The 14,250-nt window shown below is 36.6% G+C and overlaps 1 protein-coding gene across 2 annotated transcripts in view; it reads left to right on the forward strand.

The window, feature by feature from the left end:
* The window catches only part of AGMO (alkylglycerol monooxygenase), a 329,212-nt gene that overhangs the window by 10,262 nt on the left and 304,700 nt on the right, over nucleotides 1–14,250 (forward strand). For both annotated transcript variants that reach the window (XM_019659889.1, XM_019659890.1), the window contains exon 3: nucleotides 2,037–2,188. In XM_019659889.1, coding sequence (XP_019515434.1) covers nucleotides 2,037–2,188 — 152 coding nt within the window. The remainder of the gene's footprint in view (nucleotides 1–2,036; nucleotides 2,189–14,250) is intronic.

Raw genomic sequence — 14,250 nt, forward strand, 5'->3', positions numbered from 1 at the left:
TTACCCCATTACCCATCCTTAGAATATATGTTCTGCCTACCAGTCCCACACTGGCAGCTGTTTCAGGGATATAGCCTTGATAGAGTTCATGTGTTGTTGAGACCACCTGAATTGAATACATGACTGAGTCTAGTTAAGGCCTCTACACAGGCATACCTTGTTTTATTGCGTCACGTTATTGCACGTCACAGGTGTTAAGTATTTTTACAAGTTTAAGGCAAGACCTTCCGGCAGCAAAAAGGTTCTGCCTCGCATTATTGCGGTAGTCTGGCATGAAACTCACAATATCTCCGATGTAAGCCTGCATAAATTTTAAGATTCTTGGTGGGGGAGGGTAATAGGGGGGTGGACGGAGATACTGGTCTTGCAGTTGCTCAAGGCAAACCTCCTATATAACTTTCCTTGTTTATTAAACCTGCCACCTACCTATCTGAAGTGGTTTGTCTCTTTTCTTAGGTAATTTCTTGCCCTCTAGGTACAGGGTGAAATTCACCAACCAACAGTAATCTCAAATTGAAAACTGGATTTTAAGATATGATGATGTGTAGTCCTTGCCAAAAGTGTAGGCGCTTGGCATTTCTATTAGTTATTTATATAAATGCTGTTGTTAAAGTAGCCTACTGTTTTATTTTACAGATTAAATAATACCTTGAAGTGTTCAAAATATGAGACTATCTTATAGTTATGAAATCATAAATTCATATTATAATTAAATCAAAAGTACGTTAAAATTAAAGGCACGGGTTTCCAAAAGATCTAATAACATACTAACTCATGAAAGCTGACCGCGTAAAGGGAAATACTATTAAAATGATAAATTTAAACAATATACTTAAGCTGCTTCAACTTTTATTTAAAATTAGAATATTTATGAATTTCCTCACTTGTTAATGGTTTATCAATAAATCTTTATTAGGTAGAATTCTCAATTTGTTTTCCATATTATTAATGATCAATATAAAAGAAAAAGTTACTTCAATCAAATTATAAAAATGATAAAAGGAAAAATTATCTTGAGTCTGATCTTAAATTTGATCACAGAAAATTCAAAGAAACAATACCACATTTTATAAAATTGAAGCATATTTTGTGTACTTTTTGAAAGTTTTTGAAAGTTCTTGAAATAAGAATTTACAGAAACTTGATACAATGGGCGGCAAGACATATTGTATTGCCTGAGTTTTAAAAACAATTGTTTATTTTAACTAGGTTTGTATACTTTATTTCTAGGGGAATATTATTCACTTATATTTTGAGAGCTGTTGTTTATATTACTATGAAAAATATTGAAATGCTATGAGTATCCAATTTGTAATCCTAAGAATAACATCTAAAAGCATCAAAAGTGTGTGTGTGTGTGTGTGTGTGTGCGCACGTGTGCGTGTGTGTGTGTGCGCACGTGTACACGTGCATGCGTGCGCGCGTGCAATAGAGAGAGAGAGAGGAAAGAGAGAGAGAGAGAGAGGAGAGAGAGAGAGAGGAAAGAAGGAGCAAAGCGAAAGAATAATTAGCTAGAAGCAACTTTAAAGGCAAATATTACAGGAGCAACATCTTTTAAGACAGTAGGCAATTTGCAGTCCCCTTTTAAAATAGGCTAATTATAATTTTCTGCTTTGTTATACTTCTTTTTAAAAGCACCCCTACTGTGTTCTTTTAAATAATTAAGATTTAGAAAGGACAAACACAGAAAGGAAGTTGTAATTTTGTCACATTTATGTTGTATGGGTTCCACAAAAAGCATTTTAAGAGACACAAAAAAAGGAATGGCATCCTAAATTCCATGAAATTGAGGGTGCAAATAGGTGGCATTCGTGAAACAAATACCTATGAAACAAAAGGAAATAAATGAATTATTTTGATACCAAGGAAACTGAGCCTTTTAAAAGGCATGACAGAGTAGTAAGAAACAACAAAGGGCAGAAGAATGTTATCATAATACATGCATATATTAAAACTTAAATGTTATTGAAAATGTTTTAGCATAATTTTACTTCTACATGTAGTATAATCATTGCTTGTGGATTTTATTTTTCCAGTTTGTTTTCCAGGAGCATTGAACTGACCAGTTACATTTATGTTTGGGAGAACTACAGGCTCCTCAGCTTGCCTTGGGATTCCCCATGGACTTGGTATTTGACTTTCTTAGGCGTTGACTTTGGCTACTATTGGTTCCATCGCATGGCCCATGGTAAGTTGTAAATCAAGGCTTTATTGATCATTTATGCTGAACTGTGTTTGGCACACGGTTGCTCTTTAGTAAATATTTATTGTGTGAATATTTATTGAATGAATATTTATTGAATGAATAACGGGTTATGTTACAGAATACAAAGGTTAATAATGACATTTTAGTATTGAAAATTAAGTGAAAACAATCAGAAGTCAAAAAGTGAAAATATGTGAGGTGCATTTTCACATCGCTTATCTAATTTATTACAAAAACCTGTTTAGAAATTGATAGCTATAATATTACTTTTTAGTATATTGCCTTCCATGCTTGCTAGAGTCTACAGACACTTGTACACAATATCAAACTTCACATCCCAATTATCACGGGTCATTCAGAAGAGCTGTGTAACAGCATAGAATCCTAGGTAACAAGCGCTGTTATACGTAAGCTTGATTCAAGTTCTTGGCAGTACTTCCACATTACAAATGGAAATGCGGTTAGCTAGGCACTAACCATACTGCACATCAGCATTACCATAGCGTTGTAAAATTTCTCATCTAATTCAAAGCCCTGTTACTGCACTGGTTCTCGGAATTTGCTTTTTTGGGATTCTTGGCCGCGCCTTCCAAAGAAATATTTTGTTATGGAAAGAGAAATGGAGGAGCAGGAAATGGTCTAAACCTCTGTAGGGATAAGTAGAGGTTGGAGAAGGATTGTAGAACTGAGGTGAGCAAGTGATCTCTGAGGAGAAATAAGGCATGCAAAAGTATTTCTGAAGGGAAATGGGGGGAAAGTGCTAATTGTAAAAAACTCCTGACGAGCAGAACTCAGGATTTCAGTGGGTGGTTGGTTTGAGTGGGTGGGGAGGAAGGAAGGAAGAGGAAGAAACCTGGAATAATAATAAAAACTAGATGGGAGATGGAAAGAAGAGACCTGAGATCAGGGCGAATAACTCAGCTGTGTGTGTGGGAGTAAGTGTGACCAAATATCCTTCCTCAGCGAGGATGAAGGAAGTAGGGGTAGCATCCATCCAGAGGCATTACGCTTAAGGTGGCCAAATGTTAAATACAGCATTCTTCTTTTTGGACACTTTAAACATGTACGTTTCATGAAACTGTACAGTGTTGATTCATTAAGACAATTTGAAGTGAACATATAAGCTAGAAACAGTAACTTGTGTGTGATAACCTTTGTCTTTGAAAATAATAGGTCAGCTCCTGACATCATTTCCTTATGTATAAATGCAAGAGGATACTCCCAAATTGAACATAATTCAGAATAAATTATGGTCTATGTAGTAAACTTTGTATTTTATTTCAAAATGGTAGTTTCCTCCTTAAAATGAACCCATTGGCAATCTTCCTCACTTTCTATGCATCAAATGGGTAATGCAGAAAGCATTTGCATTGTATTACTTAATTTCAGTATTGCACTGTCCTGTCCTGCACGGATATGTTTGTTTGGGAAATCTGCAAATTCGTTTAATTTTGGAAAGCCCATTAAAACAGGAACCAAAGAACCAACAAAATATTACCAAATATAAAACTTTTAAAAATAAGTTGGTTGTAAGTGCTCTCAGGGAAGAGCAATAAAGTAAAATAATATATTAAAAACATAAAATCAAGGCTTTTTAAAGTATGCTTCCCATTAGAAAAAATTGAACAGAGTCCAGTGGAAGCAGGCATTTAAAAAAAAATCTGAAAACCTGGAAAAACACTCACCACCTTCAGGCTACGAGGCCTAATCTAAGTTCAAAGGCTTTTGACTTGTGATGGAAAGATAGTAGGAAAAAAATAAACTATGTAGTTGAATGTGCCAAACTTCAAAATGACAATTTTTAAATTCTATATGATAATAATGTAAAATATTACAATAGGTTTTCAGAAACCTACTAATACGTGGGGATAAGGGAAAACTTATAATATCAAATTTCTTGAGCCTCTTGAATTACTGAGCTCATACTGGTTAATTGGTTAAATTTATTCAACCGAAGAGTTTGAACAGTTCTAAAATCCAAATGTTGTCTTAAAATACAAGGGAAAACTGCTTTTCATATTTAATGTGTTACTTTCCTTTCACTATTTGCAATAAAATGATATAGTAAAAATGTCTTACATTCATTAATATGTTAATTTCTATGAGTTTTGAAGAAAACAGTGTATTATATACTTAAAATTTTGGTTTTGCATGTATTAAACTTACTTAGCAACCCAAATTATTGCTAGGCATTTGTTGTTATTATTTTGCATACATGTAGAATTTTCTCACATTAAGGGGACTGTTTGGTATTAGTGGAAAATAATTTATTCTCAAAAACTTGAATTCCAGCTCTATTTCTATGAAAAAGTGCAGAGGGATATTTGAGGTTGTATGCGTTCTTTATATTTCAGTCCTTTTTCCTCTGAAATAATGAGAAATTGCTAATTATCATCAGCTCACACAGAAAGAAGAGTAGCGCAATCATTTCTAGAGTGCTTTGACAACTTTAGAAAGAAATGTAGAATGAAAAATTAAATATTCTTAAACTAACAGTAACTTCTTGCATGCTTAGTTTTCACTACAAAAGGATGCTTTATTATTTTTCTTTGTAGTTTATATTAGTTATACTAAATACATAAGATAATGAGTAAAGATTTTTTAAGGGAACATTTAAAATATAAATGATTACTGCTTTGCCAGAACAAGAATTAGGTTTCCAGGGTGTTGGTAATAGACTTTAGTATCTGGTCTTGGGTGGTAGCTACGTGAGTGTATATATGTGTAAAAATTTATTGAGTTGTGCACTTAAAGTTTAAGTGCTGTATCTATACCTCAATAAGAAATGACTTTGGTAAATAATGCCACCAGCATGATTTCTTGGTAAATAGTTGGAAGTCAGAATGATATAATAGGTAACCAAATTTAGAAATAAGAACCAAGAAATTATTATTTGTTACTGTCAGCGTAAACATATGACCTTCTACAGATGGCACCTTTATGAATTTCCACAACCAACAATGGTGGAAGTAACAGCAGGCTAACTATTAATTTTAAGGCCACTCTTCTTCAAATGGTCCTTTGATATTTCTTACGTTACCAGAAGTGGACACCAGACAGCTGACTTGATGTTAGGGTTTGTCAATTTAAGAGACTAGAGGGATCCTACACAGGCAGAACAGCAGGAACGGACTTTGCTTCCACTTCCCAGAGTGCTGCTTTCCATGGGGCACTTCCCAGACTAGTAGGCAGTAGCCTTTATCTTAGGGCTAAGCTGTAGTCTAAATCTTCTCATAAGCTCCTCTGCCCTCCGGGAGACAACACCCAAAGACTGCCTGTAACCCTCCCCCTCTGGGGCCTACACACTCTATAGCAAGTGTCTTTGTCACCAGCACAGTGCCTGTGGGAGTCAACAACCTGTCCAAAGATAGCTGACTCATGCTGGGAGTGACGGCTCTTCTGCATGTGTACTTCCTGCCTTATTCACTGTGCTTCAGCTCTGCAGGCAATCGCTGTGTTCTGCAGTTGCTACTTGATCACCCCTAAACTGCTCCTTTTTTTACCTCTTTTGGTAGTTAACCACCTTTTTTACTAGTGGATAATTATTTATATTAAATTTTCCTTATGCAAATTACTGGTGGTGTTCCTGTCTCCTAATTGGACCCTGACTGGTATAGCCAGCCTTCTCGCGTACTGTACAGGGCTGTAAGTTAGAGTTCACCTAACTATACCTTTCATTATTTAGGCTACAACAAAATTTAGTTCAGCTCTGAAATAGAAATGTTCACCAGTAAAATTATTATAATAAGCAATCCATAACATCCCTTCCAAACTCGAATTCTTTTAGTCAACAAACGGCTGCCTTCATTTTCTGTTCATCTCTTTCTGTATTTAAATAAGGTGAGTGATCGTAACTTCTGTGTAATTACTTATAAACACTTATTCCCACACTTTACTGTGATTAAGTGAGCCTTTATATATGGCTATTAAACTTGAATTTTTTTTATTTTCTGACTTTTTAAAAAAAATTTATTATTAGTTTTAGGTGTATGGAACAATGCAATAGTTATTCTTTTCTGACTTTTAAGGGGTTAAATTTAGATCATTTTAATTTCCGTCATTGTTTAAACACGGACCATAAAAAGCTGTGTTAATTAGAAATTATTTAATTTGTGATGGTGCCAGGATTGTGGTCTATAGTGAAGAATAAGTTACTTGCATTCAGTTACATTTGTTTTTTTTTTTTTAAAGATTTTTATTGGGGAATTGGGGGGATGGGAACAGCGCTGGGGAATTGGGGGGAAGGGGAACAGACAAGTTGCTGTCCTTTTGTTCTTCAGTCTAGTTGTGGAGGACGTTGCTTCACTGGCCCAAGTTGGCACCAACATTGTGCTCTTCCCAGGCGAGGCAGATCAGTCGCCAGCTTCTGGATGGCCGCTCACGCTGGCTGCTGGCCGCTCACACTGGCTGCTGGCCACACATGGTAGCCCATGGCAACCCACTGTCACAGAGGCTGCAGCCTACGCCGTCGCTGGCGACTCACGGTAGCCCATCTCCAGGTTGAGCAGTTGTTCAGCATCTTAGCTATAGAGGGCAGTGTCACTGGCCCTCATATGTGGGATCCGAACTGGGGCTCTCTGGCATCCCAAGCCAGCTCTTAACCATCGCGCCACTCGGCCGGTCCCCATTTGTATTTTTTTATCATCAAAATATACCCTAATTTTTTATAACTCTTTGCCATATATCATACCTCACTCTTTATTTTAAAAATACTGTGTGACTGTATTCTTATTTGATCACTGAAGGTGAAATCTACTCTGTAGTTGCCTGACTGTCATTCCTCTTGCTTTTCCCCGGAATTTCTCAACTTTTCTCAGCTCTTGGAGTAGTCATCACTCAGGTTATGTATGAGGGAAGCCTGGGAATTCCTATCGACTTGCCTATGACCTTCAGTTCTCCAACCCCCCATAATGTTTATTTATTTTTAATAATGTTTAAATAAACAAACACCTTCATTTACAAGTGTTAATCAAAATGGTAAGCTCAGAAAATCTGATATTATTGCAGGTTGCTATACACACACACACACACACACACACACACACACACACATTTTTTTGTTGTTGCTATTTTCTAGTGTTTATTTCCTCAGGTTTTATTATCATTAGATTATCTTATAATAGACATTCATATTTTAGAGTCATATTCTTTCTTTTTTCCTCTGTTTTTAAATTTATCAGTTACAGTTGACATTCAATATTGTTTGATATTTATATCAGGTGTACAGCATAGTGGTTACACATTTATATAGTTTAAGCAGTGATCTCCCTGACTAGTTTAGCACCCATCTGGCACTAGACATAGTTATTACAATATTATTGACTATATTCCCTAGGCTTTCCTTTACATCCCCATGACTAATTTGTAACTATGAATTTCTACTTCTTAATCCCTTCACTATTTTCAACCTGCCCCCAGCCCCCTCCCATCTATCACCTCGATAAACCTAGTACCCATCTGACACCATACATGGTTATTACAGTGTTATTGACTGTATTCCGTGTGCTATAACCTACATCCCTATGACTACTTTGTAAAAATCTATTTGTAACTTCTTTTTTTTGTTTAAGCTGAGCCACCTGCCACCTGTTGGCAGCTCAGTGGCAACTCAGCTTGGGCTGGGAATAGAACGCTGTTGCTCAGAGCTCGCACTCTTGAGCGAGCTCTTAACCAACTGAGCCACTCGGCCGGCCCTATTTGTAACTTCTTAATCCCTTTCCCTTTTTACCCTTCCTACCTCAAACCCCCTCCCATCTGGCAAACATCAAAATGTTTTATGTATCTATGGGTTTCTATCTGTATTGTTTCTTTTGTTTCATTTTGTTCTTTAGATTCCACATATAAGTGAAATCACATGGCATCTGTCTTTCTCTGTCTGAAGCTCCACTCAGCACAACACCCTCCAGGTCCATCCATGCTGCTGCAGATGGCGAGAACCCATTCCCTTCCATGGCCGAGCAATATTCCATCGTATATATGTACCACCTCCTTTTTATCCATTCTTCCATCAGCAGGCACCCAGGCTGCCTCTATATCTTGGCCATTGTAAACAATGCTGTAATGAACATATGGATGCACAAGTCCCTTCGAAGTAGCTTGGGTTTCTTCAGACAAATCCTGAGAAGTGGGATTACCGGGTGTTTACTTTCAGTCCATCTGTGTCTTTCAATCTAAAATGAGTCTTTTGTAGGCAGCGTATGTAAGGGTGTTGTTTTCGTATCCATTTAGCCACCCTATGGTTTGATTGGAGCATTTCATCCACTTACATTTAACATTTAAAGTAATTGTTGAAAGATATGTAGTTATTGCTATTTTATTATTTATATTTTTTATTTTATTTTATTTATTTATTTATTTATTTATTTATTTTTGCCTTAAAGAAGTCCCTCTAACATTTCTTGTACTACTGGTTTGGTGGTGATGAACTCCTTTAGTTTTTTCCTGTCTGGGAAGCTCTTTATCTCTCCTTTGATTCTAAATGATAGCTTTGCTGGGTAGAGTACTCTTGGCTGTAGGTCCTTGCTTTTCATCACTTTGAATATTTGTGCCAATGTCTTTTTTGCCTGCAAAGTTTCTGTTAAGAGATCAGCTGACAGTCTTATGGGAGCTCCTTTATAGATGACTAACTGCTTTTCTCTTGCTGTTTTTAAGATTCTTTCTTTGTCTTTAACCTTTAGCATTTTAGTTATGATGTATCTTGGTTTGGGCCTCTTTTTGTTCTTTTTATTTGGAACTCTCTGTGCTCCTGGGCTTGTGTGTCTATTTTGTTTACCAGGTTAGGGAAGTTTTCCGTCATTATTTATTCAACTAGGTTTTCAATTCCTTGTTTTCTTCTGCTTCTGGTACCCCTGTGATGCCAGTGTTGCTACTCTGATGTTGTCCAAGAGGCCCCTTAAACTGTCGTCATTATTTTGGGTTCTTTTATATTTTTGCTGTTCTGTTTGGGTGTTTTATACTACCTTATCTTCTAAATAGCTGATTTGATCTTCCGCTTCATCTGATCTGCTGTCGATGTCCTCTTATGTATTCTTTATTTCAATTATTATATTCTTTATTTCTGACTGTTTCTTTTTTTATGTTTTCTATCTCCATTTTTGTTTCCTATCTCTGTGTTGAAGTTCTCCCTGAGATCATTGAGCATCCTTATAACCAGTGTTTTGAACTCTGTGTCTAGTAGATTAGTTTTCTCCATTTTGTTTAGTTCTTCTTCTGGAGCTTTGTTCTGTTCTTTTATTTGAATCATCTTTCTTTGTTTTCCCATTTTGGCTGCCTCCCAGTGTTTGTTTCCATGTATTAGGTAGGGCTGCTATGCTTCCTGGTAGAGTGGCCTTTTGTAGTGGGTGTCCTGTGGGACCCAGTGGCACACCAGGATCATATGGGTAGGAACTGAGTTGCCTGGCTTCAGGGCAAAGTCTGGAGGGGCAGATTTTTTCTGGATGGAGGGGTTGGCAAAAGGCATTGTCCCTTTGTTGAGCCCCTCCACCCCTTTCATCTTGCAGAGGTCGGTGACTGCAATATCTGAGTCTCCATCAACTTGACTAAGACTGTTCACTCCACCCTGGTTATTTCCTGAGACTTCTGCCCCACCCAACTTTTGGAAACACCCAAGCCATTTCCTATGGCTTTTCCATACAAACAGCCTAACTTGGCTCATGCTGCAGACTTTCCTAAAAATCTCTCAAAGATTTACTAAACCCACAAAAGCAGCATCTGGCTTTGGTGTGTCCTGTACCTCTGGCTGAGTAGTCCTAAACCTGGGTTAGGACTACTAGTAACAGCTGGCCCCTGTTCACGTCTTGGCCTCTGTAGGCACCTCTAAGCCCAGCATGAGTGGCAGCCATCTGTGGAGTACTCTGTGGTTCATGCCAGGTGGCCCCATGCAGGGTACAGGCTGTGGCTGAACTTGATCTGCAGCAGGGCCCCTCCCGGAAGGCCCCGGGGCAGGCTGGCACTCCTGGTAGCCAGCTTTAGACTGATCCAGAGCACTACCCAGCTGCCTCCAAGGAAGACACACCCAAGGGGCAGACTGGACAGGTACCTGAGTCCTGCTAAAGTGAATCCTGCTCTGTAGGTCAGCCCCTGCACAACAGCTCCTCCACTGTAGTCATGTCCAGTCCTCACATCCATTTTCTTGTCATTACTTTCTACTAAGAAACATGGCACCTATGTCAACCATTTTCTTTTGACTTCATGTCAATAACAGGGGCTTTCTTGTGTCTAATGTTAAACATGTGTCCATACATACACTTAAAATGTATATGCACTGAAAGCTTACCATTTTATTTTTCTCTTAGAGAACCCTATTTGAGGGAGCGTTCCTCCTAGAAATAACTTATTCTTATCATTGGCGTCTGCAGTCATATTTAAATCCACAGGCTACGTTTCCTTTGGTGTTCTTAGATTCTATATGTAGGTAATGTATGAAAAGCACTTTTGAAACAAAGATTCTGGCTATCATCCAGGTGTTGAAGGTATAGATGTATTTAGATATCTAGCAGGTAAGTCATACACTTAATACTGAAGAATACGTTTCAGGAATCCCATCAGCCTGTTTTTGAACATTGATACTAAAGTATAAAAATATTTCCAGGAATAGTTTGGAGCATTTGAGGATGACTATAGCAGTCTTTTCTAGAGATTGAAAAAGCTGTGAAGTGAGTAATCAAAATGAAGCTGAGAGGCAGAGATAAAGATTAATTTACAAGTCCTGTCTGTCTTGTGATTCTCCATGAAACAGAGAATGTGCCTTTTTTTTTTTTTTTTAGTACTAGGACCTAGTACACTTGCCTGTTATATAGCAGAAAGAACATTGAAATTGGTTTCACAAGGTCTAGCTGTATAACTCTGTGCCACTATTTACCACACACATAAATTTGAGGTTAACCTTTCAGGGACAGATTTTATTTATTTCATTCACAACCCAGTTTTACGAGGAAGTTGAAATGAAAAATACTTTAAAAGTACAAGAACCAAGTAAAATTGAATGAATGAATAGATGAATGAATGAATGAGTGCACCAACTCTAAGAAAGCAAGATGGAGGCTTATTTGAAAATATAGGGGTTTTAAACTGGGCACAGGAGGGAAAAACTTAAGTTTGGGATGGCTTTTAGGATTACATTGGAATGACATTCTATTAAATATGATCTGGGAAAACCAGATTTTGTCCCAAGTAATTTTGTTTAAGAGGACAATTTGGAAAAGTCTCTCTTACTAAATGTGTATGATGCATTAGCACATAAAATATTTAAGCATTGACATTTTAGACTGTCAAAAGCCAAAGAAGTGGAATTGTATCCTTTTTCATTTAGTAAACAGTTGTAATTGTGCCTGAATTTAATGTTGTCATATTAAAATAGCACAATGAGAAAAGCTTCTCTGTGACCTACTAAAAGAGTACACTAAGTGAAGATTCCTGCAGAAATTATCAACTAACTTAAAGACTTCTTTCTATAGTTATAAACTTTTCATTCATGCACCTACTCATTCATGCATTAATTTTTTTCAACAAATATTTAATGACCACCTATCTTATACCAACCCTATGCTGGGCACCTGAGGTAGCTTGATTAATAACAGATCAGGATACCTATTAGTCATTCTACTATGGATCTTAGACATTAGCAGTTACAACAATGATAAAGTACAAAGATAGAGTGACTTCTAAACTTAACAACAAAAAAACTGTCCTCATTGTCATTAATGCTCAAATTTCCAAATTTTTCAATATGCCGATCAAGTTTTCTCAATGTGATGTATATAAAAACCAAATGGATTTCTGTTTAAAATTTGTATTCCTGAAATGATGATGCTAATAATATTCATAATTAAAAGTCAACTATTATTGAAAGCCATTAGAGAAGTATAGTGATTAAAAGAGAAGTATAGTGATAAAAAAAAAGTTTCTGGAGCCAGCTTTTAGCTCAGTTCAACTTCTAGTGCTTATTATCTGAGATTTGGGGCAGGTTAATATTTCTTTGTCTTAGTTTCCTTATCTATTAAATTGAATAATAATATGCATCTCATAGATTTTTGAATAAAGCTTAAATGAGTAAAACCTTAGGAAAGTGACTTTTGTTAATACTATTTAAGTATTACTATTATTTAATGTGTATCATATTGTTTGGTACTAGACTAAGTACTTAATAATACAACAAATTATACTATTTAATTCCCAGAACAACCCTATAAAGTAACATTCAGTTGTTTATCACATCTTAAGTGAGAGCCTACTGTATATTAGGAATTTTCCTAATTGCTGGGAATATAACAGTAAACAAATACAAGTTGCTACCCTTACGAAGTTTAGATTCTAATAAGGAAATCAGATATAAAACATACATCATATAATATAATGCCAGGTTAAAAACACAAAGCAAAACAAAAATAATCTCTGATGAACAAAAACAAAAAAGTACTAAAAAAAATGGAGACATATCCTATGTTTATGAACAGGAAGAGTCAATATTCTCAAGGTATCAGTTCTTCCCAACTTGATCCGTAGATTCAATAAGTTACCAATGAAAATACCAGCAAGTTATTTCATGGATATCAACAAGCTGATTCTGAAGTTGCTGTGGAGAGGCAAAAGATCCAGAACAGCCAACGCAATACGGAAGGAGAGCAACAGTGCTGGAGGACTGGCACTCCTCAACTTCACGACTTACCATAAAGCTACAGTGATCAAGACCATATGGTATCAATGAGGGAATAGACAACTAGATCAGTGGAACAGACTAGAGAGCCCAGAAGTACACCCACATAGATATAGTCAGTTGATCTTTGACAAAGGAACAAAGGCCATGTAATGGAGCAAAGATAGTCTTTTCAATAAATAATGCTAGAACAACTGGACACCTACCTGCAAAAAATAAATAAATAAATAAATAAATAATTCTAGACACAGACCTTAACCCTTCACATAACTTAACTCTAAAAGGATCACAGACTTAAATGTAAAACAAAACTATAAATCTTTTTGAGGATATTGTAGGAGTAAACCTAGATGATTTGGAGTATTGCAGTGACATTTTAGATAGAACACCAAAGGCACAGTCCATGAAAGAATTGATAGGCTAGACTTCATTAAAATGGAAAACTTCTCTCTGAAAGATAATGCCAAGAGGGTGAGAAGACATGCCATAGACTGGGAGAAATATTTGCAAAGGACTGTTAGCCAAAATATACAAAAAACTCTGAAAACTCAACAAAAACAAACAACCCAATTAAAAAATGGGCTAATGACCTTAACAGACAACTCATTGAAGATGTACAGATGGTACATACACATATGAAAAGATGCTCCACATCATGTGTCATTAGGGAGATGCTAATTAAAACAATGAGATATCACTAAACTGCTATCAGAATGGTCAAAATCCAGAACACTGTCAACACCAAATGCTGGTGAGGACGTGGAACAACAGGAACTGTCGTTATTGGTGGTGGGACTGCAAAACGGTACAGCCACTTTGGAAGACAGTTTGGTGGGTTGCTTACAAAACTAAACATAGTCTTCCCATATGATCCAGACATCTCATTCCTTGGTATTTATCCAAAGAAATTGAAAACTTATATCCACATAAAAACCTGCACGTGGAGGTTCACAGCAGCGGTTTTCATAATTGCCAAAATTTGGAAGCAACCAAAATGTCCGTCAGTAAGTGAATGGATAAACTGTGTATAAACTATGGACTTTGGGTGATTGTGATGTGTTAATGTATGTTCGTCAATTGTTACAAATGAAGCACTCTGCTAGAGGCTGTTGGTAGTGGACAGGGAGGCAGAGGGCCTATGGGAAACCTCTGAACCTTTCTCTCAGTTTTGCTGTGAACCTAAAATTGCTCTAAAAACAAATCTTTAGAAAATCCATTTCCAATGCGATGAATTGATTCTAGGATATTTATTAATAAAAGTGCTTACAACTTAAAACACTTAAAGCTCTAAGGTTTTGAATTACCTTCATTATTCCCTGTAGAAGTCTTCCCAAACCAATAGTTACGGTGTTTTGCTTGGTGCCTCAGACTTGTCCACATCTCAGAGTAA

This window comes from Hipposideros armiger, unplaced genomic scaffold, assembly GCF_001890085.2.
Source record: "Hipposideros armiger isolate ML-2016 unplaced genomic scaffold, ASM189008v1 scaffold_305, whole genome shotgun sequence".
Classification (NCBI taxonomy): Eukaryota; Metazoa; Chordata; class Mammalia; order Chiroptera; family Hipposideridae; genus Hipposideros; species Hipposideros armiger.